The 24,456-nt window shown below is 44.9% G+C and overlaps 1 protein-coding gene across 1 annotated transcript in view; it reads right to left on the minus strand.

The window, feature by feature from the left end:
- Window positions 1–2,611: 2,611 nt before the first annotated feature.
- Window positions 2,612–24,456, minus strand: part of GFRA2 (GDNF family receptor alpha 2) — a 95,776-nt gene continuing 73,931 nt past the window's right edge. The window contains exons 5-9 of the mRNA XM_067470727.1: window positions 15,257–15,366; window positions 12,794–12,934; window positions 10,537–10,715; window positions 6,517–6,570; window positions 2,612–3,879 (exon numbers count right to left, since the gene is read on the minus strand). Coding sequence (XP_067326828.1) covers window positions 3,754–3,879; window positions 6,517–6,570; window positions 10,537–10,715; window positions 12,794–12,934; window positions 15,257–15,366 — 610 coding nt within the window. The 3' untranslated portion in view covers window positions 2,612–3,753. The remainder of the gene's footprint in view (window positions 3,880–6,516; window positions 6,571–10,536; window positions 10,716–12,793; window positions 12,935–15,256; window positions 15,367–24,456) is intronic.

Consider the following 24,456-nt stretch of genomic DNA (forward strand, 5'->3'; position numbering starts at 1 on the left):
TTCCAGTTCTAAGATTACTAAGTGCATCACTGTATACATCTCAATCTTTACCTTCCTGTTGGCATCAGCAAATGCAATCACCTGACTGTAAATCCCTAATTCCAGGAGTCTATGCATCTCGCGCTCGGGTGGCACCCTCGGCTTTGCATTTCTTGTGATGGCATCATGTGTTTAATCCTGTATCCTCTCTTCACACATCTCCGTGGCTTTACTTTCAAGGTAATGCGGTGATGGGCGGACACATTAGGAGATGTTAGAGGCACTTTTGCATTCACTTAATGGGGCCTTGCATGTATTTTTGCTTTGGAAACAGGTGGCCACAGCTTGCCCCTAAGATTTCAATCAATGTTATAGATGAGGTCAGGCTAGTTATATTAGAGGTGTGAAGGCACAATGGGTTAAACCAGGCATGGGAAAACTTGGGCCCTCCAGCTGTTTTGGACTTCAACTCTCACAATTCCTAACAGCGTCAGGCCCCTTCCTATTACCTGTTCAACACAGCACTTAAATTTTTCATCACACTTAATTCTTTGTCATAAGCTCACTGTTATTACTGTTGCTTTATTGTGTAGTACCATCCCCTGCCATGTGTTGCTGTGGCCCAGTCTGTGTATATGTGTTTTGTGTGTGTATATGTGTATATATATATATGTGGTTTTGCACATGCGTTGTAATGTATTTTTTTGCTTTTGCTGTACCTTCCACTATGTTTTTAAGTATTTTTATTAGTGATCGTCCCTCTTTGGCCTGATAGGTGTATTGTATCCAAATTTGCTGTCATTTCGCCCAGTGGTTCTTGAGTTATGTTAATCCCACAAACAAACATTACATTTTTATTTATATAGATTACTAGCTGTCCCTTGCCATGCATTGCTGTGGCTCAGTCTGTTGATCTGGAAAATAAAGTAATGAGAAAGTGTTGGTTTCTAATATATGTAATTTCTTTCTGCTTGTGGGTAAACAGTATTTCTTGCTGTTTCTTTGTCAGTGTTGATGTGATGAGTGTCTGGCTTGCCCACTCTGGAACAGGCAACATATAGTTGTCCTTCTTTAGGGGTCCCTTCAAATCTATGATACTATATCTCTGTGTGTGCAAATCATATCTATCTATATCTATCTATCTATCTATCTATCTATCTATCTATCTATCTATATCTACGGCTGGGTGGCTCTTTGTCAGGAGGACTTTGATTACGTTTTCTTGCCCTGATGAAGGAAATGGGATTGGATGGCCTTAAGTATTTTCTGTTGGTCATGGGGGTTCTGTGTGGGAAGTTTGCCCCGATTCTTTCATTCGTGGGGTTCAGAATGCTCTTTGATTGTAGGTGAGCTATAAATCCCAGCAACTACAACTCCCAAATGTCAAGGTCTATCCCCCCCCCCCCCAAATTCTATCTGTGTTCATATTTGGGTGTATTGAGTGCTTGTGCCAAGTTTGGTCCAGATCCATCATTGTTTGAGTCCACAGTGCTCTCTGGATGTAGGCAAACTACAACTCCCAAACTCAATGCCTTCCAAAACCTTCCAGTATTTTCTTTTGGTCATGCGAGTTCTGTGTGCCAAGTTTGGTTCAATTCTGGGTTGTTGTAGGTTTTTTCGGGCTATATGGCCATGTTCTAGAGGCATTTCTCCTGATGTTTCGCCTGCATCTATGGCAAGCATCATCAGAGGTAGTGGATGTCCACACCAACAGACAAAAACAAAAATTCCACAAAAGCCAAAAGCAACAGTCGAAATCAGAACTGGATACATCACAGACCATCATCAACCTAACAGACAGACAACTCTCCGAAGACCAAGTATCCATACTAGCGAAAGGAGGAAATTTTGCTGTAACCGCCTCCAGGATCCCAGTAGAAAACATCATTGCCAATGCCGAATCAGCAATTTATCGCCTCCCCGAGGAAGAAGCAGAAGAAGTAAGAGCGGAAACAGCAAGGATCCTGAAAAAGGCAAAACTTCCTCCAGTAACATTACAAGGAAGGAAAGACAAGCCATCAGAGACCTCAACTCAGATCCTGACTCATTACCTCTGAGGATGCTTGCCATAGATGCAGGCAAAACGTCAGGAGAAATGCCTCTAGAACATGGCCATATAGCCCGAAAAAACCTACAACAACCCAGTGATTCTGGCCATGAAAGCCTTCGACAATACATTGGTTCAATTCCATCGTTGATGGAGTTCAGAATGCTCTTTGATTGTAGGTGAACTATAAATCTCAGCAACTACAACTCCCAAATGACAAAATCATAATTTTTGGAGTGATGGTTACTCCTTGTGTTGTGAGATGTTTTGTTGCCAAATTTGGTGTGATTTCGTTCATTGGTAATTTTGTTTTTAAGGTACTCATTATGCACAAAGCATTTATATATATATAGATTTTGATGCATTTGTATTCACCTGAGGCATTGGATGCCTACCCTGAGTCCCTTCAGGGAGAGAGGGCGGTCTAAAAATAAAGTGTTGTTGTTGTTGCTGCTACTGTTATTATTATAGTCTCCCAGAGCATTTGCAATCACCTTTTGTTCCTCTATGACCCACAAACACCAAGTGGCAGCATCACAATCGCAGAAGGGGACGTTTGGGAAAGACGCGGACCGAAACAGGAGGTGCTTTGCTTCATGGTACGTTTATTTCAGTTATGAACTCGGTGCTCCATCCGCTCTCCTTGGCCTGAGATCCCACTGACTGCGGGGAAAGGCTTGGCCTCCTCCCTTCCATGGGGCTCCCTGGGTTGGTTTTCTTTAAAAACCCTTTACAATGATACATACTTATCAGTGGTTATTTTTGTTCATATTGTTTTTGTGTGTAGTAGAAAGAAAGAAAGAAAGAAAGAAAGAAAGAGGAAAAGGAGAGGTGGAGCCACTGAGTATATGCAGATTGATATGTATAGACATATGTATATAGAGATAACTCGGGTCTCTCTCGATACACATATGTGAGAGATGTATATAATCCCAGGAAAGTGGGGTACGCCTTGCCCCAAAGCATAGGCCCCCAAAGGCCAGGGGATGCCAGACCCATAGCAAGGGGGCAGCCAGCTCCACAACAGAGCAGCAGGTTTCCTTCTTTTCCTTCTGACGCTGAAACGCTTCATGGGTCAGAGGGAGCAGGCAGTTCCAAAACAACACCAACAGCATGGCCCCAGGTCTCCAATGTCCCACAAGGCATGCCCACGGGCACAATGGAGAAGAAGCTGCTTCTCCAAGGAGGTTGTTTCGCCCTCTCTTTGCAGTGTTTTCTCCCCTTCACTGCACCAGCATCCCTTCCTTCCTCCAAGAGCAGAACGTGAAGACAGTCCCAAAGGTCTAAGAACAACCAGAGAAGTGGGCAGAAAGGAGAGGAGATTCCCAAACAGAGGGTGCAAAATGCCCCTTGACCTTTGAATAGCCATCTGAAGGTCATCAAATGCCACGTCTCTCCCGGCCTCCACTGACTCCATGGATTTTTCAAACTTCTTATCCTTTTGTACATAATCTTTTAACAAACTATCTCTTTGCATTCTGGACGCAACACCATAGCCCAGCATCCCCGTTCTCTTTTGCACAGTGAAAGGTATCTTGCCGGTGCTCTCAATGCAGAAGTCTCCAGGAGGAATCCGAGAAAGGAAACAATCCGGAGGAAACAACCCAAAGGCAGAGGATTTGTCTCCCAAGAGGTCCGTCCGTCCATTCATCCATCCGGCGTCTGCTGCATGGGCCACGAGGGGTTTGCGCAGCCCTTTCCTCCCGCTGCGCAGCCGGGCACTGCTCCTATAATGCCGCCTTCATGAGCAGGAAGGGCAGAGCGGAGAGGGGCCCCGGGAAGGAGGACCGGATGCCAGAGGTCTTGCCGTTCAAAAGGGTCTTCTGTTCGGGCATCCGGGACGTGGTCAGTGCCTTTTGTGGGGGAAAGCGGGAGAAAGCACAAAGGAAGGGTCAGACGAATGAAAGGACTTCTTACAAAGCAAAGGCAGGACCCCCTTGGGCCCTTCAGCCGTGGGTTTGGCAACTGGACGGAGCCCCATTGTGGCCCAGGATGTCCGGGGAAGCATGAAGGATCAGAGCCATTGTGGCAAATGCCAAGCGGGTGATGGATGGGGGACGGCCCTGGACCGAGTCTCAGCCACAAGCCCATGGCAGGCTCAGGGGCAAACCCACCCCAAAAGGACCATGATCCCTCATTTGGATAATCTCCAGATGGGGATAAAGACATTCTTTGCACCATGTTGGAGAGCGTTGGGAAGCAAACAATGAAAAATCACTGTGGGGTAGCCAAGGCTTTCCAGGGGGGCTGGCCAGAGACAAGGACACACTCATAGAATCATAGAATTATAGAATCAAAGAGTTGGAAGAGACCTCATGGGCCATCCAGTCCAACCCCATACCAAGAAGCAGGAATATTGTATTCAAATCACCCCTGACAGATGGCCATCCAGCCTGTGTTTAAAAGCTTCCAAAGAAGGAGCCTCCACCACACTGCTGAACAGCTCTCACAGTCAGGAAGTTCTTCCTCATGTTCAGATGGAATATCCTTTCTTGTAGTTTGAATAATAATAATGATGATGATGATGTAAAAGCTTATCCTGACATTAAGTCTAGTTGAGTACAACTCTGCGGGGTAGTGTTCATCTGCATTTTTAAGCCGAAGAGCCAGCCTTGTCCGTAGACACCTCCAAGGTCATGTGGCCACTGGCATGACTGCATGGAGCGCTGTTCCCTTCCCATATAAGCTGTACCTATTGATCTACTCACACTTGCATGTTTTCAAACTGCTAGTTTGGTAGAAGATGGGGCTAACAGTGGGAGCTCACCCCTCTCCCTGGATTCAAACAGCTGACCAGAGAAGAGAGCAGAAGGTTAGGAGCTCAGCAGTTTAACCCACTGCGCCACCACAGGACCCATCAATAATAATAATAATAATAATAATAATAATAATAATAATAATAATCACACAGTCCTGGACGCTTGGGAAGTGTTCGACTTATGATTTTGTGATACGAAATCCAGCATATAGATCTTGCTTGCTGTGACATACTGTGCTTTTGTGTCAATAATAATAATAATAATAATAATAATAAATCACATAGTCCTAGATACTTGGAAAGTGTTCAACTTGTGATTTTGTGATACGAAATCCAGCATAAAGATCTCGCTTGCTGTGACATACTGTGCTTTTGTGTCAATAATAATAATAATAATAATAATATATTTGTAGGCCGTCCTATCTCCCCAAGGGGACCCAGGGTAGCTTCCAGACCAAAAAAAAGGCAAACATTCAATGCCTTGATAGACAACATCCACATAAGTCAAACAGTACAAAATAACATAATTATAAAGTACCGTAATAGTTACTAAACCGGAAAATAAAATTAATAATTAAATAAATATAATTATCCAAACAGAGACACAAACACTATACAAACCAGAACAACATGAAAGCAAAATTATTTATAATGATTTAAAGCAGCTTGCGGGGTCAAGGTACAATTGCCAGCATCCAAGTAAAGTTGGATGCAAGAAGAAAGTAAGCTAATGCAAGCAGGAAGTAAACTTCCTGCTTGTATCTTCAACAGGACCCCAATAAGAGCCTTCCTGGCAGGCCTGTTGTTGCAATGCTGATGACAGAATAGATGGAATGACTGTTGGGTGGGAGCACGCACAGTTTAGCCCTAACAACAAGCCTGCCAGGTAGGCTCTTATTGGGGTCCTGTTGGAGATGCAAGCAGGAACCTTACTTGGATGCTGGCAATTGTACCTTTACTACACAAGTGTACGCAGGAAGTAAGCGTACTTACTTCCAATAGGACCCCAGTAAGTGCCTACCTGACAGGTTTGTTGTTGCAAGGCTTGGGATCACTGATGATAGAACAGGTGAATTTTTTTGTTTTGTTTTTTCATGTCAGGAGCAACTTGAGAAACTGCAAGTCGCTTCTGGTGTGTGAGAATTGGCCATCTGCAAGGACATTGCCCAGGGGACGTCCATATCTTTTGGTCTTTTACCATCCTTGTGGGAGGCTTCTCTCATGTCCCAACAGCACCCACAGCTTAGCCTCAACAACAGGTCTGCCAGGTAGGCTCCTATTGGAGATGCAAGCAGGAAGCTTATTTCCTGCTTGCATCAGCTTACTTCCTGATTGCATCCAACCTGATTTGGATGCTGAGGATCACTGATGATAGAACAGGTGGAAGTGAGTGCTGGGTGGGAGCACCCACAGCTTAGCCCCACACTGCCCATGTCATGAGAAGAGAGGAAAGCTTGGAGAGGACAATTATGCTGGGGAAAATTGAGGGGAAAAAGGAAGAGGGTCCAACCAAAGGCAAGAGGGATGGATGGGATCCTTGAAGTGACTGGCTTGACCTTGAAGGAACTGGGGGTGGTGACGGTCGACAGGGAGCTCTGGCGTGGGCTGGCCCATGAGGTCACGAAGAGTCGGAAACGACTGAACGAATGAACAACAAAGCAGTCCCAAAGATCCCCCCACCCTCCATCACTTTATTATCATTCAATTGGTCCTGGAGATTTGTGCCACTTACATCCAATAAACACCGACTCGACTCTTTGGATTTGTTCAGCTTCGGTCCGCTTTCCTGTGGAGACATAACATGATCCATGTTTAGGAGGGGGCCCCAGTGTTTGGTGCACCTCTGGGGTGCCGCTGCCCCAGCCAAGGCACCTTTGCTTGCACAAGGGGTCAATACGCGAATGTCAGGATCCCTCCCCTTCGCTCCCCTCCGGCTCCATCTCCCCGTCTCTGGCTAATGAATGTGGGCACAGAGGCGGTCGGCAGTGAATCAGGCAGCTAATGGGGCAAAGGAGGCGCTAATGGAGGGGAAAGCGTGCCATCCCCCTTCGACTGCTCCGCCATTTAGGAGGGGAGCCGCTCTGCCCAGGAAGGCAGCAAAGGAGCCCACCGATGCTGCGGATGCGCTGCAACTCTAGCATGAAATTGAGCGGCTGATTGTCTCACCCAGCAGGAACGAGGGACATAAGATGTAATTTCTCAGGCATGCCAGGCCTAATTAGAGGCTGCCCAAGGGTGACATTGCTGCGCCACCGCGATGGGTTGCCGGGAGGAGGACAAGCACCGCTCCAGCGGAAGACAAAAGCCTCCGGAACGAAGGAAGGAAGGGGTTCAAGGAGAGAGGCCCCCAAGAGCAGGAGCAGCTTGAACTCCAAGGGATTCGAACCCAGATCTCCAGCATGGAAATCACGGCACTCTGCCTGTGTGTACTTGGATAAGCCTGATTCGCCACCCTGTCAAGATCAACTCGAATCCCATCCCTTTGATCTGAGATTTTAGTTACACCTTCCGTTTGCTAATACCCAAGAATGGTGGTGTCACTTGCCAATTGTATGAGCATCCCTTCTACTGCTTCTTTAAGTTGTTGATTAATTTCCCCCCACCCCCTAAAAAAAGATAAGTCCCCAAGGCACCTCTCTTTTCATTTTCTTCTAGGATGGCGAGAAACAATTGCTGCACGGCTTTTGGTTATGGAAGTGGGGACAAGGGACAGGGCCTTCTCAGTGGTGGCCCCACGACTCTGGAACTCCCTCCCCAAGGACATCAGGCACTCCCCAACACTGGCAGTCTTCAGAAGGAGCTTGAAAACATGGATGTTCCAGTGTGCCTTCCCAGATTAAGGAATCCCAAGCAATTGTCCCTAATGCACTTTATGAGAAAGTTAGAATTGTCTGCACACCCTTCTATTCCCAAAATATTCAGTCTACCTCACCTGGACATGCCCAGCATTTTTAGAATTTTAACTATTACATTTGGCCCTGCCACAGGTTTTTAACAGTGTCATGCTTTTGTTATTGTTTTATTGCTTGCTTATTTATTGTTTGCATTGTATTGTTGTCTGTGTGTTTTTGTTAATGATGTACTTTGGGCTCGGTCTCTTGTAAGCCGCACCGAGTCCTGCGGGAGATGGTAGCGGGGTACAAATAAAGGATTATTATTATTATTATTATTATTATTATTATTATTATTATGGTTCCTCAAACAAGAAACAACTGCATCACGTAGTCTAAATGTGTCACAAGAAATTTTATATGCAGATTTCATAAATGTGGATTTAATATGTGTGGGTATGAATGGAACTGAATGAGGGAATGAATGGATGGGAGTTAATATTTTTGGAGACAAAGATTAAGGCCTGCCATGACTAAATCATTAACTGTCTGCTTGCTAGACTGTAATTAGTAGTTGCAAATGAGAACTGAAAAACAAACTGTGATAAAAACTGTAACAGTGATAAGAGAAATATTTACAATGTTAAGAGGGAAGTCAACATAAGATCAACACCAATCAAGAAGAGTCAACATCTGCCGGGAAACTGAGATGGAGTCAGGATGTAAGGCGCCTAGCTTTAATTTACAACTTTGAGACTACATCAGCAGAACATTCCTATAAAAGACTCAATCTAATAATTGTCAAATTGTGACAGTCAGGTTCACCCGCCATGCTCTGTGGAGAGTGTCAGATCTGCTATGGGAAAGCAGGATTCTGCACACATTGGGGCTTCTTTCTCAAGGGAAGAGGAAGGAGTGCACTTTGGAGTCATTTTATGTTGCAGGGAGTCAGGTTCTGCTGTAGGGAAAACAGGGAGCTGGTCCTTGGCATTGTTCTTAGGGAAAGAGAAGGTTTGGCATTGCGAAGTTGCTGTAACTATCACAGCCACCAAATTTTAGAAGTAGTCAGCAGAGGAGTAGCTAAATTACAAGTGCTGTTGTGTAACAGGAGAGTAGAGGGAGATTTATTATTTATTTCTCTGTATTTCTACCACCAACGTGAGGTAAGATGTATTATTGTGAGGAATGGCACACTGGACGCAGAATTGATGGAGATGAGGCAGTCTTCAAACAAAAGTTAACAAATTGATTGAGTACAAAGCGTGTGGTTGCAAGTTGTAACTTTTGTTATAGAACTTAGAACAATACTTGGTTAGATGAACGTTTCACTCTTTCAGGTTACACAGTATCTTCCTGAGGTGAAGCACTTATTTCTAAACAAAGTTTCAATACAGGGATATCTCCCTTATCTGATCCTCCCTTGATCAGATACTTAATAAGCTTATTCTTTAGCCTTTCCTTAGACTAAAAGAATACTGGCTATGTTTCCCTTATCAGCCTCTCTAGCCTAAGAAACTTCCAGTAGCTTAATATGGCTTTCCAAAGCCTCAAAACTTTGCTTCACAATTCACTCTCTTTCAGCTACCACCTCCTAATCTTTCCTCTACCGACTCCTCACCCTCAAATCTTAACTACCTCACTGTCTGTTTTCAAAACTCTCCCCCCTAGGCTCCTCCCACTTCTCTCTCTGCCGGCTTGCCTTGGTCTCCATGGCAATGCAGATGGAGGATTCCTTTGAAATAGGCCACTCCAATGTTACTGCAGCCAACACAAACCCATAAATACAGTTTAAATCATGCAAATTATTATTAACTTCCTCACAGAAGCCTTTTGGAAGTTTTGGAACTACGTGTTGGCAGGCTGCAGGGAAGCACGGTCTGGCCTAAGCAGGTGTTTCTCCAAGGAGGGAGAAAAGGATATGGTAATATTTGGATGTATGCATGAGGATGAATGCATGTACATGTGTGTGAATGCTGAGTAAAAATTTAATTTTTTGTTTGTTTGTTAGCCATGCAATTGTAAATCCAATGTAGTTACATAGAATCTGTATGTTTGTATGTCCAATGTAAAAGTGTTGTTCTGTAAAAATCTTGACATTCCCTCTCACACTGAAAATTGCAATAAAAAGAACCTTTGTTTAAAAAGTATTCATGAAAGTATAATAGGTGCCTTTGGTGGAAGCCCTGATGAAATCAAGATATACTACATTGGATTCCCTTGATCTACTAGCCTCATAGGTAAAGGTAAAGGTTTTCCCTTGACATTAAGTCCAGTTGTGTCTGACTCTGGGGGTTGGTGCTCATCTCCATTTCTAAGCAGAAGAGCCGGCGTTGTCTGAAGACACCTCCAAGGTCATGTGGCCAGCATGACTGCATCAAGCACCATTACCTTACCTATTGATCTACTCACATTTGCATGTTTTTGAACTGCTAGGTTGTCAGAAGCTGGGGCTGACAGTAGAAGCTCATGCTGCTCCCAGGATTCAAACCTGCAACCTTTCAGTCAACAAGCTCAGCAGCTCAGCGGTTTAACCCACTGTGCCACCGGGGACTCCCTAGCCTCACACCCATGCCAAAAGAAGGAGTTTGGAGATGAGATCCTACACCAAGCAGACACAAGTTGCACAAGTCGGGGAAGATGGGGAAGATGGGGAAGATGGGTCCACTACCTCCTCTTCTGCACCCCCCAAATCTCTCCCCCTGCAGCTATTGAATCCTGGGAAAGAGCTGCTGACTTGTGGGAAAAGACCCATTCAAAGGCTCATGGTTTGGTTCAACTTCCAGGCCCTGAAGTCTGATTGAGTGGCTGGAGTTCAACTTTATCCAGACACTGAAAGTGGAAATGTCGGGACCGGCAAATCCTACATTTCACCCAGAAAGAGCCAGTAACCTTTTTGTGTTGCTATTCTGCTGGGGCCTCACCTGGATGGAGGTACAGGTGGTCATGACGCTCATGTCGTAGACTGTGTTACTGTCGCTGACGTTGTCTGGAGGAGGAGGGCTCTTCTCCGTCTTAGGGGGAAAAGTGATGGCAAGCAGTGGGGGGGACTTGGGGGAGAAATTGATGTCGGTGCCATTGCCAAAGGCCTGGATAGCGTTTCCTGGTCAGAAAGAAAAATAGGAGAGAAAAGACAACCTCAACAAAGGGCAAAGGGAATTCTTGGTGCAAGGCTTCATCCACTGGACTCAGTTTCCGCTTCCATGGAAAGGATCGTGCTGCTTTCTCGTCAGTCTATCTAACCACCCCACAATTCAGAGTCTCAGGTGGACAAAAGCAGACAAAAGCAGTAAGCCTTCTTTATAAGTCAGGACTTGCCTGCCAACTTGGAAAGGGAATCTCAAGCAGCAGGACTCACTCCATGTTTTAATTCCAAAGGAGCCATCCAAGGTGCTGAACTCTGGGCTCCTCCAGGCACCTTGGAGAGCACCTTTAAGACCATTACTTGTAAAACAATGTTTCTCAACCTAGAGGTTAGGATCACGAGGGGGTTTCAGAGGGGTTGTCCACGACCATCAGAAAACATATGTTTCTGATGGTCTTGAGAACCTCTTTGCCAGAGAAGGCTGAATATCTCTGCCTGTCTTCTCTTCCTTTTTGGAAACAGACGGCAAATCCTCCCACCAAAAGCCCTCCTCCACTATGATTGGCCAGCCACTCGGCTGGCCTCTTAGTCAAGGGGAGGGCTTTCTCTGATATTCCAAGTGGGGAGGGGACAGAAGGCATGTTTGGCACATGGCAGCATAGTGTGCCTGTGCAGGTGAGGGAGAATATGTGAGGCTGGATGGAGGCTCGCGCCAGCAAGTCCCTTCAAGCCATGGGGGTCCTGTGTGGGAAGTTTGGCTTAATTCTATCAGTGGGATTCAAAGTGCTCTTTGATTGCAGGTGAACTATAAATCTCAACAATTACAACTCCCAAATGTCAAGGTCTATTTTCCCCAAACTCTACCAGTATTTACATTTGGGCATATTGAGTATTCGTGCCAAGTTTGGTCCAGATCCATCATTATTTAAGTCCACAGTGCTCTCTGGATGTAGGTGAACTACAATTCCCAAACTCAAGGTCAATGCCCACCAAACCCTTCTAGTATTTTCTGTTGGTCATGGGAGTTCTGTGTGCCAAGTTTGGTTCAATTCCATTGTTGGTGGAGTTCCGAATGCTTTTTGATTGTAGGTGAACTATAAACCCCAGCAACGACAACTCTCAAATGAAAAAATCAATCCCACCCCCTCAAAAAAAAAACCCCACCAGACTTGGGCATATTGGGTATCTGTTAGGCTTGGGTAACTACGGAAAAATTTGGTTCTAAACTCGTTTCATTTTTAGGGGGGCCCTTGCATTTCATTTTTTTAAAGAATTCCAAAATTTTCCTTTAAAAAAGTTTTGAAATATACAAAATTTCGTAAAATTACGAATCAATTCGTTAATGGCGGACGCGATTGCACAATATGCTAAAAAAACCTCCAAATGGGACAGGGGGAACTTCTGAAGCTTCCCTCTCCCTCTGTTGTTGACTGTTGGTGTGATAATTTATTTTTTATCACTGATAAAACAAACAACTATAAAACTTGCACCAGACATACGGAAATAATTACGAAACAATTACGAAACAATTTCGAAACAATTTTGAACCAATTACGAAACAATTATGAAACAATATGAAATAAATTGGAAAAATTGTTTCGATTTTTAATTACTCCTCACAGTAGTCCTGCATGGCTCAATATTGGATCATAAGCTAATTTAAATACGAATTAATAATGAATTACGAAATTAACGAACAAAACCTCCCAAGCCTAGTATCTGTGCCAAATTTCATCCAGTGAATGGGAATCCATCTTGCATATCAGATATTTACATTACGATTCGTAACAGTAGCAAAGTTACAGTTATGAAGTAGCAGCGAAAATAATGTTATGATTGGGAGTCACCACAACATGAGGAACTGTATTAAGGGGTGGCGGCATTGGGCGAGCTGAGAAACACTGTTGTAAAAGGAGAAGCTGCAAGGCCAGACTGTCTGTGCACTTTGTACTTCAGAAAGAATAAAGAGGAGGAGGAGGAAGGTGGTTCGCCCACCCGTCTTCCACCCTAGAGTCTTGCTTGAGAGAGGCAACAAGTTCCTTCCACCCATCTCCCACCCATTATTTGTCCCCAGTGATGACCCAGCGGTGCCTTACTTAGACAGGGGTTTTCTGTGAAATCCCTCAGGAACTTCTCACATTCTTCCTCCATGTTGCCACTGCCCCGGCAGGAACACGACGGAGAGACCGTGAGGCTGGTGGTGCTGGCCTCCACGTAGTTGGGTGTCACTTCAAGCCCTGTGTCCGAGGAGGAGGAAAGCAGCCATTGAATCTTTCTCAGCAAGGAGTGGTCTGTGGAAGCAGCCTTTGCACCCATTCCCCACCCGGAAGGAGAAGCGCCTCTTCTGTGCCCTTCCCAACAAGCCTCCTATGGGAAGACCCCATTGTGTGGGGATGGAAGTGGCCTTCTGGTGGCCAGGTATCTCTGAAACAGGCTTCTCTGGAATGGCCGCGGCTGTTGGTTTCCTGGAATGATGGGGGGTTGGACTAAATCAGCATTTCTCAACTTGGGGATTGGAACCCCTGGAGTATCATGAGAGGGTTTCAGAGGGGTCACCAAAGACCATCATAAAACACATATTTCTGGTGGTCTTAGGAACCCCTTTGGCAGAGAAGGCTGAAGATCTCTCCACCTGTCCTTCTCTTCCTTTTTGAGCTCTCCTCCACTGTGATTGGCCATCCTCTCAGCCAAGGGGGTGGGGGCTGTTTCTGAGACTCCAAGTGGGGAGGGGACAGCAGGCATGCTTGGTGCATGGCAGCTTGCTGGGCATGTGTGGGTGAGGAAGAGTATGCGAGGCTGGAGGGAAGTTTGAGCCCACAAGTCCCTTCAAGGGACATCCATTTGATTTTCTTGCTTCTTGGCAGGGGGTTGGACTGGATGACCCATGAGGTCTCTTCCAACTCTATGATTCTAAGGCATGGGGGTTCTGTGTGGGAAGTTTGGTCCAATTATGTCGTTGGTGGGGTGCAGAATGCTCTTTGATTGTAGGTGAACTATAAATCCCAGCAACTACAACTTCCAAATGTCAATGTCTGTTTCCCCCCAAAACTCAACCAGTGTTCACATCTGGGCATATTGAGTATTTGTACCAAGTTTGGTCCAGATCCATCATTGTTTGAGAGCACAGTGCTCTCTGGATGTAGATGAATGACAACTTCAAAACTCAAGGTCAACACCCACCAAATCCTTCCAGTATTTTCTGATGGTCATGGGAGTTCTGTGTGCCAAATTTGATTCAGTTCCATCATTTATGGAGTCCAGAATGCTCTTAGATTGGAAATTAACTATAAATCCCAGCAACTACAACTCCCAAATGACAAAATCAGTCCCCTCCCCCAACACCACCAATATTCAAATTTGGGCGTATTGGGTATTTGCGCCAAATTTGGTGCAGTGAATGTAAATACATCCTACATATCAGATATTTACATTACAATTCATAACAGGAGCAACATTACAGTTATGAAGGAGCAACACAAATAATCTTATGGTTAGGGGTCACCAAAATACAGGGTTAGTCAAAATGCATAGGCCAATAAGCCATTCAATTGAATGGCTTATTGGCCTATGCATTTTGACTAACCCTGTATATAGAACTGTATTAAGGGGTTGCGGCATTAGGAAGGTTGAGAAACACTGGACTAGATGCCTCTTGTGGTCTCTTTCTATCAGTTTGTAGCTGAATTCCTTTTGGAAGCAAATGCAGATTTAATCTCTGGTTCTGCTATTATAGTGACACCCATTCTTGCCTGTCTCCCTGTTTGGAGCTGACTCAGGAGGGCTTTGGTCAAAACCCTGCAATGTTGAGTTTTGCCTCCAGAAATGAGGGTGAGCTCCAATGCTGTGACTTGACAATCAACATGGGCTGCCTACAAATCCCTTTACTCTGGTTGGCGATTGTCATTAGATTGTGTGGTTGTGAATCGCCTTGAGTCCCTTTTTGGGGAGAAAGGCAGGGTATAAATAAATATGACAATAACAATAACAATAATGATGATGCTTCTCTTTCTCGCTTGAGGTCAGACCTGGGAGAAAAACTCCTACCAAACAAAGCAACTTCCTCCCAGGAGCTCTCTGAAGGCTTTTCTGGCTGGTACAAGCAATGGCCACTTGGTCAAACAAGCCATTTGTGAGTATTTTGTCCTCTTTGGAGGCTTCAGTGCAGTCAATGCACAGAGAGGCTCAATAGGCCTCCACATAGCAGCTGATTCTGCTGAGTAAATATATGGGGGCAAATTCAGGGCAGGAAACCGGGGCTGACAGCTCCACTCTGGACATCTTGAGATCCAAATACGGATTGGAATAATTGTCTCCGCAGCTCTTTGCTGTCCTTGTGAAGAGTAATGGAGTGTGTGCAGTTGTGTGTCATGAGAGATGGAAAACCCAACAGACTTTGCAGAGGGGTTCAGGGCCAGAGAGAGAAAGGCTGCTGCTCTGAACTGCCCTACCATATGGAGAGGTCTGAATGAGTGCCATCTCATCCCAAATCAGATGCATGCATGTTGCACACTGATCTCCACCCCGCCTCACACGAATCCCCTCCTAAAAGCCATGCTCACCTATGAGCCCTGTGTAGGAGCTGAGGCAGGCCTGGTAGTTGTCCCGAGGGCAGCTGGTCAGCAGATGGAAGGAGGCCTGGCAGTTGGTGTGGAAGTCAGCCAGTCTGGACCTGGGTGCAAAAGAACAGAAGGAAGAGGATGGGGTTAGAATAGAGAAAGCAAAGGACAAGTAGTCCCAAAGTTACACATCCAACTTACATATAACTGACCACTTCATCACATTGCTCAGTCTTACTCAGTTTTGAAATGAAAGGGATGATTTCCCTAACTTCATCACACTGTTAAATGTATCTATGGTACTCCATGGTACTCAGCATTCTTTCAGTAGATTTGCTATCGCACTTTAATCACTAGGCACCCCCCCCCCCATTCTTTGTGGGAGGGGAACTTCCTCTCTTTGAAATGTCAGCTGTTACGTGTCTTCAATTCTGGAGACAAGGAAGCAGGGAGGGAAAACCGCTATGCTCCCTCCCTCCCTCTCTTTCTCTCTTGGCTGCCCCACAGAGAAGGGTATGGATCTTGGGAAACTATAACTCCCAGGAGAGCTCCATCACATGGAGCCATAGCATTTAAAGTGGGGTGCAAGGACATTCATTCCATTGTGTAATTGGTCCTTGAAAAACTATTACTCCCAGGATTGCGCAGCATAACAACAACAACAACAACAACAACAAGAACAGGAAAAACTTAGCCGTTATCAGGACCTCAAAATTGAACTGCAAAGGCTCTGGCATAAACCAGTACAGGTGGTTCCAGTGGTCATTGGCACACTGGGTGCCATGCCTAAAGATCTCAGCCTGCATTTGGAAACAATAAACATTGACAAAATCACGATCTATCAACTGCAAAAGGCCACCTTACTTGGATCTGTGCGCATCATTAGAAAATACATCACACAGTCCTAGACGCTTGGGAAGTGTTCGACTTGTGATTTTGTGATATGAAATCCAGCATATAGATCTCATTTGCTGTGACATACTGACATTTGTGTCAGTAAAATAATAATAATTATTATTATTATTATTATTATCCTGCTTTTTTTCATGCAATACAAGGCACAGACATATCATGGAAGGAAGGAAAAGGAGGGAAAGGGAAGGGAAGGAAAGGACTCTGAAAGACTATTTTTTTAAAAAGAAATTGTTCTGGCAAAGTAAAAACTCAGTGAGCAAAAGGGAATGCTTTCCCTAACACAATTTTCCCTCCCACAAACTGGGGAAATGTTTCATTGTAAACCCGAGAGCAACAAATGCCATCACATCACAGAAATGGCCAAACATCTGGGTGATTTCAAAAAATCGCTTCCTCACCACCTTATGAAACATTTTAAAAGAACGCTGACCCCCTCGCTTAAAATATGCAAAGAATCCTCTATCCTACACTTGAAGCCAAACTAATGTGACGACAAGAGTGGCTTCCGAGATTTAAATGTAGCTCTCAGTGGAATTTAGTAAATATGATGTGGTGAGACAACAGGAAGTGAGGGAAATCTACACTACTCCTGGAAGAGTTATTATCATGGGGGAAAGGGGTCTCCACTGAAGCTTTATCGCCAATCCTTATTTGCACAACAAGCCAATTTTTGAAAATTGCAATTTTGCAGAAAGTGAAAGGAAATCTTCTGATCAGGGGCCCAGACCACAAAGAAAACATCACAGGGGTGTTAACTCTTCCCTATGCCATATCAAAACATTTGGCTGGAGTTACACATTAAAATGTCCCTGTTCCGACTTGCATACACATTCAACTTAAGAGCAAACTGACAGATCCTCTCTTGTTTGCAACTGTCTGTCCTGATTTGCTGCAGAGGTGTTGAGCCTTTTCGTGAGAAGGAGACAAGAGGGAAGTGAGAAAGAGCAGACTCAGGGCAAACCAACAGGATGGCAGGCCTTGGACGCAGAAGAGAGAGGAGGCAGCCAAGGCCTGGAGCGTTGCATCTGTTTGCCCCACAGCCATTCCTGGATGCAGCTGCCTTGTGCCCCTCTGAGCTTCCAATGGGTCTTGGCTGGAGGGACAGGACCCTAAAGCATCTGTTGGGGGAGGCCAGGCCGAGGCACATCGTCTGCTGCGGAGGTGAGAAGCCTGCCATGAAGGCTCACCGCACTTTGAGAAATCTTTCTGGCAGTGCCAAAACCTCTCTCTGCCTTGCGGTGATGTTTCCGCACCTCTTAGTGAGAATATTTGCTTATTCATACGCACTGCCATCACTGCCAATTACCCTCACTTGCACTTTCACACTTTTGGGCGCCTCGGTGTCCTGCCACCACCTTGTCTGCTGGGTCACATGACGGGCAAGGCGTTTGTTGGCACAGGTTCACTAAATCACCCAGGACTTGCTTGCCAAAGTTGACCTGGGCTGCAAGATGGCACTTGCAAAATGTGCACTACGGGTTGCAAATACAGGCAGTCCCCAAGTTACAAACATCCGACTTATAAATGACTCCTAGTTAAGAAAAGGAAGAGACAACAGGAAGCGAGAGGAATTTCCCCCATTGAAAAGAAATCTACTATTGGAAAATGATAAATCAGGAATGTGAGAAGATATTAAAAATGAAAATTCAGATGAAACCAGAATATTTTTTACTGGGAATAATAGGTGAAGAATTGGAATTAGACGAGAACAAGGATATTTTGTTTAACTATTGTATCACTGCAGCAAGAATAGTATGGGCAAAAAAATGGAAACAGAAGGAAGTAGCCACAAAGGAAGAATGGATAAGCAAAGCAGAGGAAAACAAAGATATGGACAAACTGACCTTTGCATTAAAAGACTCATATGGGAGACCGATAAAAAGAACAGACTGGAAGCTATTCGAGGCATACATATCCACACATCTAAACAGACATGATATGAAAGGAGAGCAAGAAGAGATCTCAGAAGAAGGAGGAAGACAAAAATAGACAGAACCAGAGAGAAGATTATTAAGGAAGTCAAAGACCCCCCACCACCACAACCCCATACCTATCCCCCCCCCCAAACCCAGACATCTCCTTTCTTTTGCCCCACACTACCCTTGGTTGTCTGCACCCCCTTTCCTTTCCACCTGATCCTTTTCTCACCCCTCCCTTAATCCTTACAACCTTACCCTTTTTACCTATATATCTGTAAGAATATGTCTTAATAAAAATTATTTAAAAAAAAAGAGAAATCCACTCCTGGAAGAGTTGCTTATTTATTGTATCAGATGCAAACCAAGGGTACAGTTGAAAATGTATTTTAAAAAACACAAAGTTTAAAAACTTGGCATTTTATTAAATGTCCTTTGACCAGAAGTTGGTCACTTGGAGTGCCTCTGGTGTTGTTATAAGGAGGTCCTCCATTGTGCATATGGCAGGGCTCAGACTGCATTGCAATAGGTGGTTTGTGGCATCTCTTGCGCAATGTCTTTGTAGATGGTTGATATTCTCAACCCAGAAGCAACCAGGAGCAACTTGCAGCATGCAACCAAACAAACCAACCAACCATCCAATGGACCTTTTCAGGACTAACTATGACAATAATCTCAATCAACATTGAAAGCATGTCAGCTGCCAAATCACAGCTGCTCTATAAACTGTGTTGAGATAAGAAATGTGATGTGCTGTGTGTCCAAGAAACATGCAGGGATAAACAACAGAAATGACCAAAAGTTCCAGGAATGATCTAAGTAGCGGAGGAGTTATTATAATGAGGGAAAGAGGTCTCCACTGATGTTTTACTGCCAGTCCTTCTTTCCACATTTTCCTATGATCTCAAGGACTGAATTAATTTAAAAAAAATTAAGCATGATGATAATGATGATGGTGATTCTGATGGTGATGATGATGAATACAAGGGTTATCCAGAAAGTAAGGTTACAAGAGGGAGAAAATGTGGAGGCCATGACAGACTTTGTATTTCTAGGCACAAAGATTACTGCAGATGCAGACTGTGGCCAGGAAATCAGAAGACGCTTACTTCTTGGGAGGAGAGCAATGTCCAGTCTCGATAAAATAGTGTAGAGTAGAGACATCAGACTGGCAACAAAGATCCGCCTAGTCAAAGCCATGGTATTCCCTGTAGTAACCTATGGATGTGAGAGCTGGACCTTAGGGAAGGCTGAGCGAAAGAAGATAGATGCTTTTGAGCTGTGGTGTTGGAGGAAAGTTCTGAGAGTGCCTTGGACTGCGAGAAGATCCAACCAGTCCATCCTCCAGGAAATAAAGCCCGACTGCTCATTGGAGGGAAGGATACTAGAGACAAAGTTGAAGTACTTTGGCCACATCATGAGGAGACAGCAAAGCCTGGAGAAGACAGTTATGCTGGGGAAAGTGGAAGGCAAAAGGAAGAGGGGCCGACCAAAGGCAAGATGGATGGATGGCATCCTTGAAGTGACTGGACTGACCTTGAAGGAGCTGGGGGTGGTGACGGCTGACAGGGAGCTCTGGCGTGGGCTGGTCCATGAGGTCACGGAGAGTCGGAGACGACTGAACGAATGAACAACAACAACAACAAAGGTTACAAGTCACATAGCTCTCATGGGGGATTTTCTCGGGGTAAGTTGATCTCACTGCTGTGTAGTGGGAAGCCAGTGGAAGTGAACGAGCAGTGTCAGTCATCAGTAGCTCATTGATTGGTGTTGTAGTGAAGGTTACTGATGCGCATCCTCATTCTGTTTCTCTCCAAGTGCAAAGTTTGAGCTATAATACGCTACCTAAATGCGAAGGGAATGAGTGCCACTGCGATTCATCGCAATATTATTTCAGTTTATTGAGAGGACGTAATGTCAAGACAGTATGTGACAAAATGGGTACGGAATATATTGGGAGACCATGAAGAAACTTTGCAGAGCCATCCAAAACAAACGTCGTGGGATGCTGACAGCAGGAGTCTGCCTCCTTCATGACAATGCATGTCCGCACATCGCTCATGCATCACAAGAGTTGTTGACTTCATTTGGCTGGGATGTTTTCAGCCACCCCTCTCACAGCCCTGATCTCACACCCAGTGACTATCATCTGTTCACTAAATTGAAGGAACACCTCGGTGGAAAACACTTTTCCAATGACAGCAAGGTGAAAATCAAAGTGATGAACTGGCTGAAAAAGGTGGAGGGAAACTTCTACGACACAGGCATCAAAAACTCGTCCCACGGATGACATAATGTATTGAACTGAATGGTGATGATGTGGATAAATAATGCCACACCTATGCTGCAATCCATGTAAGTTTTAGTAAAATATAATCATTCTTTGTATTTTAAAAAAATCTTATAACTTTACTTTCCAGATATCCCTCTTATATCCCTCACACCAGAAGTGACTTACAGTTTCTCAAGTCGCTCCTGACATGACAAAAAAACTCCAATTATTATTATTATTATTATTATTATTATTATTATTTCCAACGTGTACACATTATACCATAACTATTGGTAATATAAAGCCACCAACTAACAGTAGTAATTTTACACTTTCTAATAATACAACTTTCTATTATGGTCCAAAGATCTTTATTGCACCCTAGGTGTACAAGGGATGCAGGTTAATGAGTTTAAAAGCATCCAGATGATTAAACGCACACATGGGTAAAATTTACAACAGTTAAAAACTGCTTAAAATACATGTTGGCTAAAAACATAGGTAAAAGACTACAAGAAGTGCTGGTGTGTTTCAGCCTGTGTTTAAAATGGGGAATTGTCTAATCCTGGCTGCCTCAGAAAGAAACTTGGCAACCGTCGAGGTCATGTGGGGAAGGTTGTCACCAAGAAGAAACTTCACATAAAATTTCACTGGACTTGCTGGTAAATTTCTTAGTAAGGGGCTGATTATGTGTACTCAGATCTGTTCATAGAAAATGCATGAAAGTAGAATATGGTAGATGCGTTCTACTTCCTGTTTGTTACATAAACAAAGTCTTTCATTATATAGGTAAAGGTAAAGGTTTTCCGCTGACATTGAATCCAGTCGTGTCTGACTCTGGGGTGTGGTGCTCATCTCCATTTCTAAACCGAAGAGCCAGCGTTGTCCATAGACACCTCCAAGATCATGTGGCCAGCATGACTGCATGGAGCGCCGTTACCTTCCTGCTGGAGCAGGAATAGACCTATTGATCTATTCACATTTGCATGTTTTCAAACTGTTAGGTTAGTAGAAGCTGGGGCTGACAGCGGAAGCTCACACCACTCCCTGGATTCAAACCTGTGACCTTTCATTCAACAAGCTCAGCAGCTCAGCAGTTTAACCCACTGCAGCACCGGGAGCTCCTCTTTCATTATATGGGTACCCGCAAATCTCCCACACAGCAATTCAGACAGGAGCACATTGCACCTTGCTTTGGAAAATAAGCAATGGCAATTGGCCACAATCAAGTTCTTTAGATAAGTTTGCTGCATGGAAAGGCCCAACATAATGTATGGACAGGGCACTAGGGGAGAAAGATACATAAGAGTGAGAGCGCAGCTCACAAAAGGCAATGTCCCACAGCAGGCCCATAGCCAGGATTTCGTTTCGGGGGGGGGGGGGGGGGGGCTAAAAAAATTTCAGGGGGGGTTTCGGGGGAGGTCTGAGTTTCGGGGGGGGGGCTGAGTCTGAGTGAAAGAGGGTCTAGCCTAGCAAACCTTTTGTATCATTACCCCAATACCCCCATGCATATGGGATATATTGAGAATGGTGATCAAATCATGATATTAATAACATAACAGTTTAAATAATGCACCAGTAAGGCCTTTTCGCGAACCACCATGAGAATTTCAGGGGGGGGGCTGAAGCCCCCCGAGCCCCCCCCCCCCCCCCCGGCTACATGCCTGTCCCACAGTCTCTGATTGATTTGAGAGCCATGTCAAAACCCACATGCGTTAGGAGGGATGCGGAAAGACCAATGGAGGAGACTTTCTTAGAATTGACTTTAAACCATTGTTTCTCAACCTTCCTAATGTCACAACCCCTTAATACAGTTCCTCATGTTGTTTTGACCCTTCAACCATAATATTATTTTCGTTGCTACTTCATAATTTTGCTACTGTTATGAATCGTAATGTAAATATCTGATATGCAGGATGTATTTACATTCACCAGACCAAATTTGGCACAAATATCCAATACACCCAAATTGGAATACTGCTGGGGTTGGTGAGAGGGATTGATTTTGTCATTTGGGAGTTGTAGTTGCTGGGATTTATAGTTAACCTACAATCAAAGAACTGTTTGAACTCCACCAACAATGGAATTGAGCCACACTTGACACACAGAACTCCCATGACAAACAAAAAATACTGGAAGAGTTTGGTGGGCATTGACCTTGAGTTGTAGTTCACCTACATCCAGAGGGAACTGTGGACTCAAACAATGATGGATCTGGACCAAACTTGGCAAGAATACTCAGAGGCGGCCCTAGGTAATTTTCAATGGTAAGCAAACAGTATTTTGCCCCCCCCCCCAACCAATCATTGATATATAGTTTCTGCTCGTCATGGGAGGTCTGTGTGCCATATTTGGTTCAATTCCATCATTGGTGGAGTTCAGAATGCTCTTTGATTGTAGGTGAACTATACATCCCAGTAACTACAACTCACATATGTCAAAGTCTATTTTCCCCCAAGAGCGCCCCTGGAAAAAATCAACTATACTGCGAATGCTTACTTTGCATAATGGGTTGAGCCGCCCCTGAGAATACTCAATATCCCTAAATGTGAACACTGGTGAAGTTTGGGGAAAATAGACCTTGACCTTTGGGAGTTGTAGTTGCTGGGATTTATAGTTCACCTACAATCACAACAGGAGGGGGGCTTTTGGTGAGAGGATTCGCCATATGTTTCCAAAAAGTAAGGGAAGGACAGGCGGAGAGATCTTCAGTTTTTTCTGCCAAAAGGATTCCTAAAATGACCCGAAATATGTGTTTCTGATGGTCTTTGGTGACCCCTTTGAAACCCCCTTGTGACACCCCCAACCCCAGAGGTCCTGACCTCCAGGTTGAGAAACACTGTCTTAAAACAACTGCTTATTATACTCATTCTGAGCTAAGTCATTGGTCGAAGTGGATCCTAAACTAAAAACTTGACCCAATATTTAAGTCCCCACCACCAGGCTCTTATTGACAAGGGTGCTTCCCCATATTCATGTAATAAGACAAAGGATGGGACACATCTGGGGAGCTGGAAAGGGGCCCTCAAAAACTGTATTATTTTCTAATAATAGTGTATCATATTTGGAAAAACCTTCCAACCCAACACCGAGAAAGTATTTACTTATTTATTTATTCAAATTTTGTTATTTATTTATTTATTTATTTATTTATTTCTTGCATTTATTAACCGCCGCTCTCAGCCCTAGGGCGACTCGTGGCGGTGTACAATACAAAAAAGACACTTTACAAAGCAATCAGGACAACAAACTAACATCACTAATACACAACATTTAAATTACACTAAAAATCCGCTGCGTCATATTATGGAATCATAATCAATCTCGTAGTCGTAAATTCATTCCGGTTGTCATTTCCAGTAACATAGCACTCAGTTGAAAGCCTGCTCGAAGAGCCACGTCTTCAGGCCCTTACGAAAGGCCATGAGGGAGGGCGCCTGTCTGATGTCAGCAGGGAGGGAGTTCCACAGCCGGGGGGCCACCACCGAGAAGGCCCTCTCTCTCGTCCCCGCCAGACGTGCCTGTGAGGCAGGCGGGATCGAGAGAAGGGCCTCCCCAGATGATCTCAAGGTCCTCGTGGGCTCGTAGGCCGAGATGCGGTCCGTAAGGTATTTTGGGCCGGAACCGTTTAGGGCTTTGTAGGATAACACCAGCACCTTAAATTGGGCCCGGTAGCAAATCGGCAGCCAGTGGAGCTGGAACAACAAGGGCGTTGTGTGCTCCCTGCGTCCTGCTCCTGTTAACAACATGGCTGCCACGCGCTGGACGAGCTGAAGCTTCCGGGCCGTCTTTAAGGGCAGCCCCATGTAGAGAGCGTTGCAGTAGTCAAGACGGGATGTGACCAGAGCGTGTACCACCGTGGCCAAGTCAGACTTCCCAAGGTACGGGCGCAGCTGGCGCACAAGCCGAAGCTGTGCAAATGCTCCCCTGGTCACCGCTGAAACCTGGGGATCCAGGCTCAACGATGAATCCAGGATCACACCCAAGCTGCGAACCTGCGCCTTCAAGGGGAGTGCGACCCCATCCAGCACAGGCTGTAACCCTATACCCTGCTCGGCCTTGCGACTGACCAGGAGTACCTCTGTCTTGTCTGGATTTAA

The sequence above is a fragment of the Anolis sagrei genome, chromosome 7 (genome assembly GCF_037176765.1).
Source record: "Anolis sagrei isolate rAnoSag1 chromosome 7, rAnoSag1.mat, whole genome shotgun sequence".
Lineage (NCBI taxonomy): Eukaryota > Metazoa > Chordata > Lepidosauria > Squamata > Dactyloidae > Anolis > Anolis sagrei.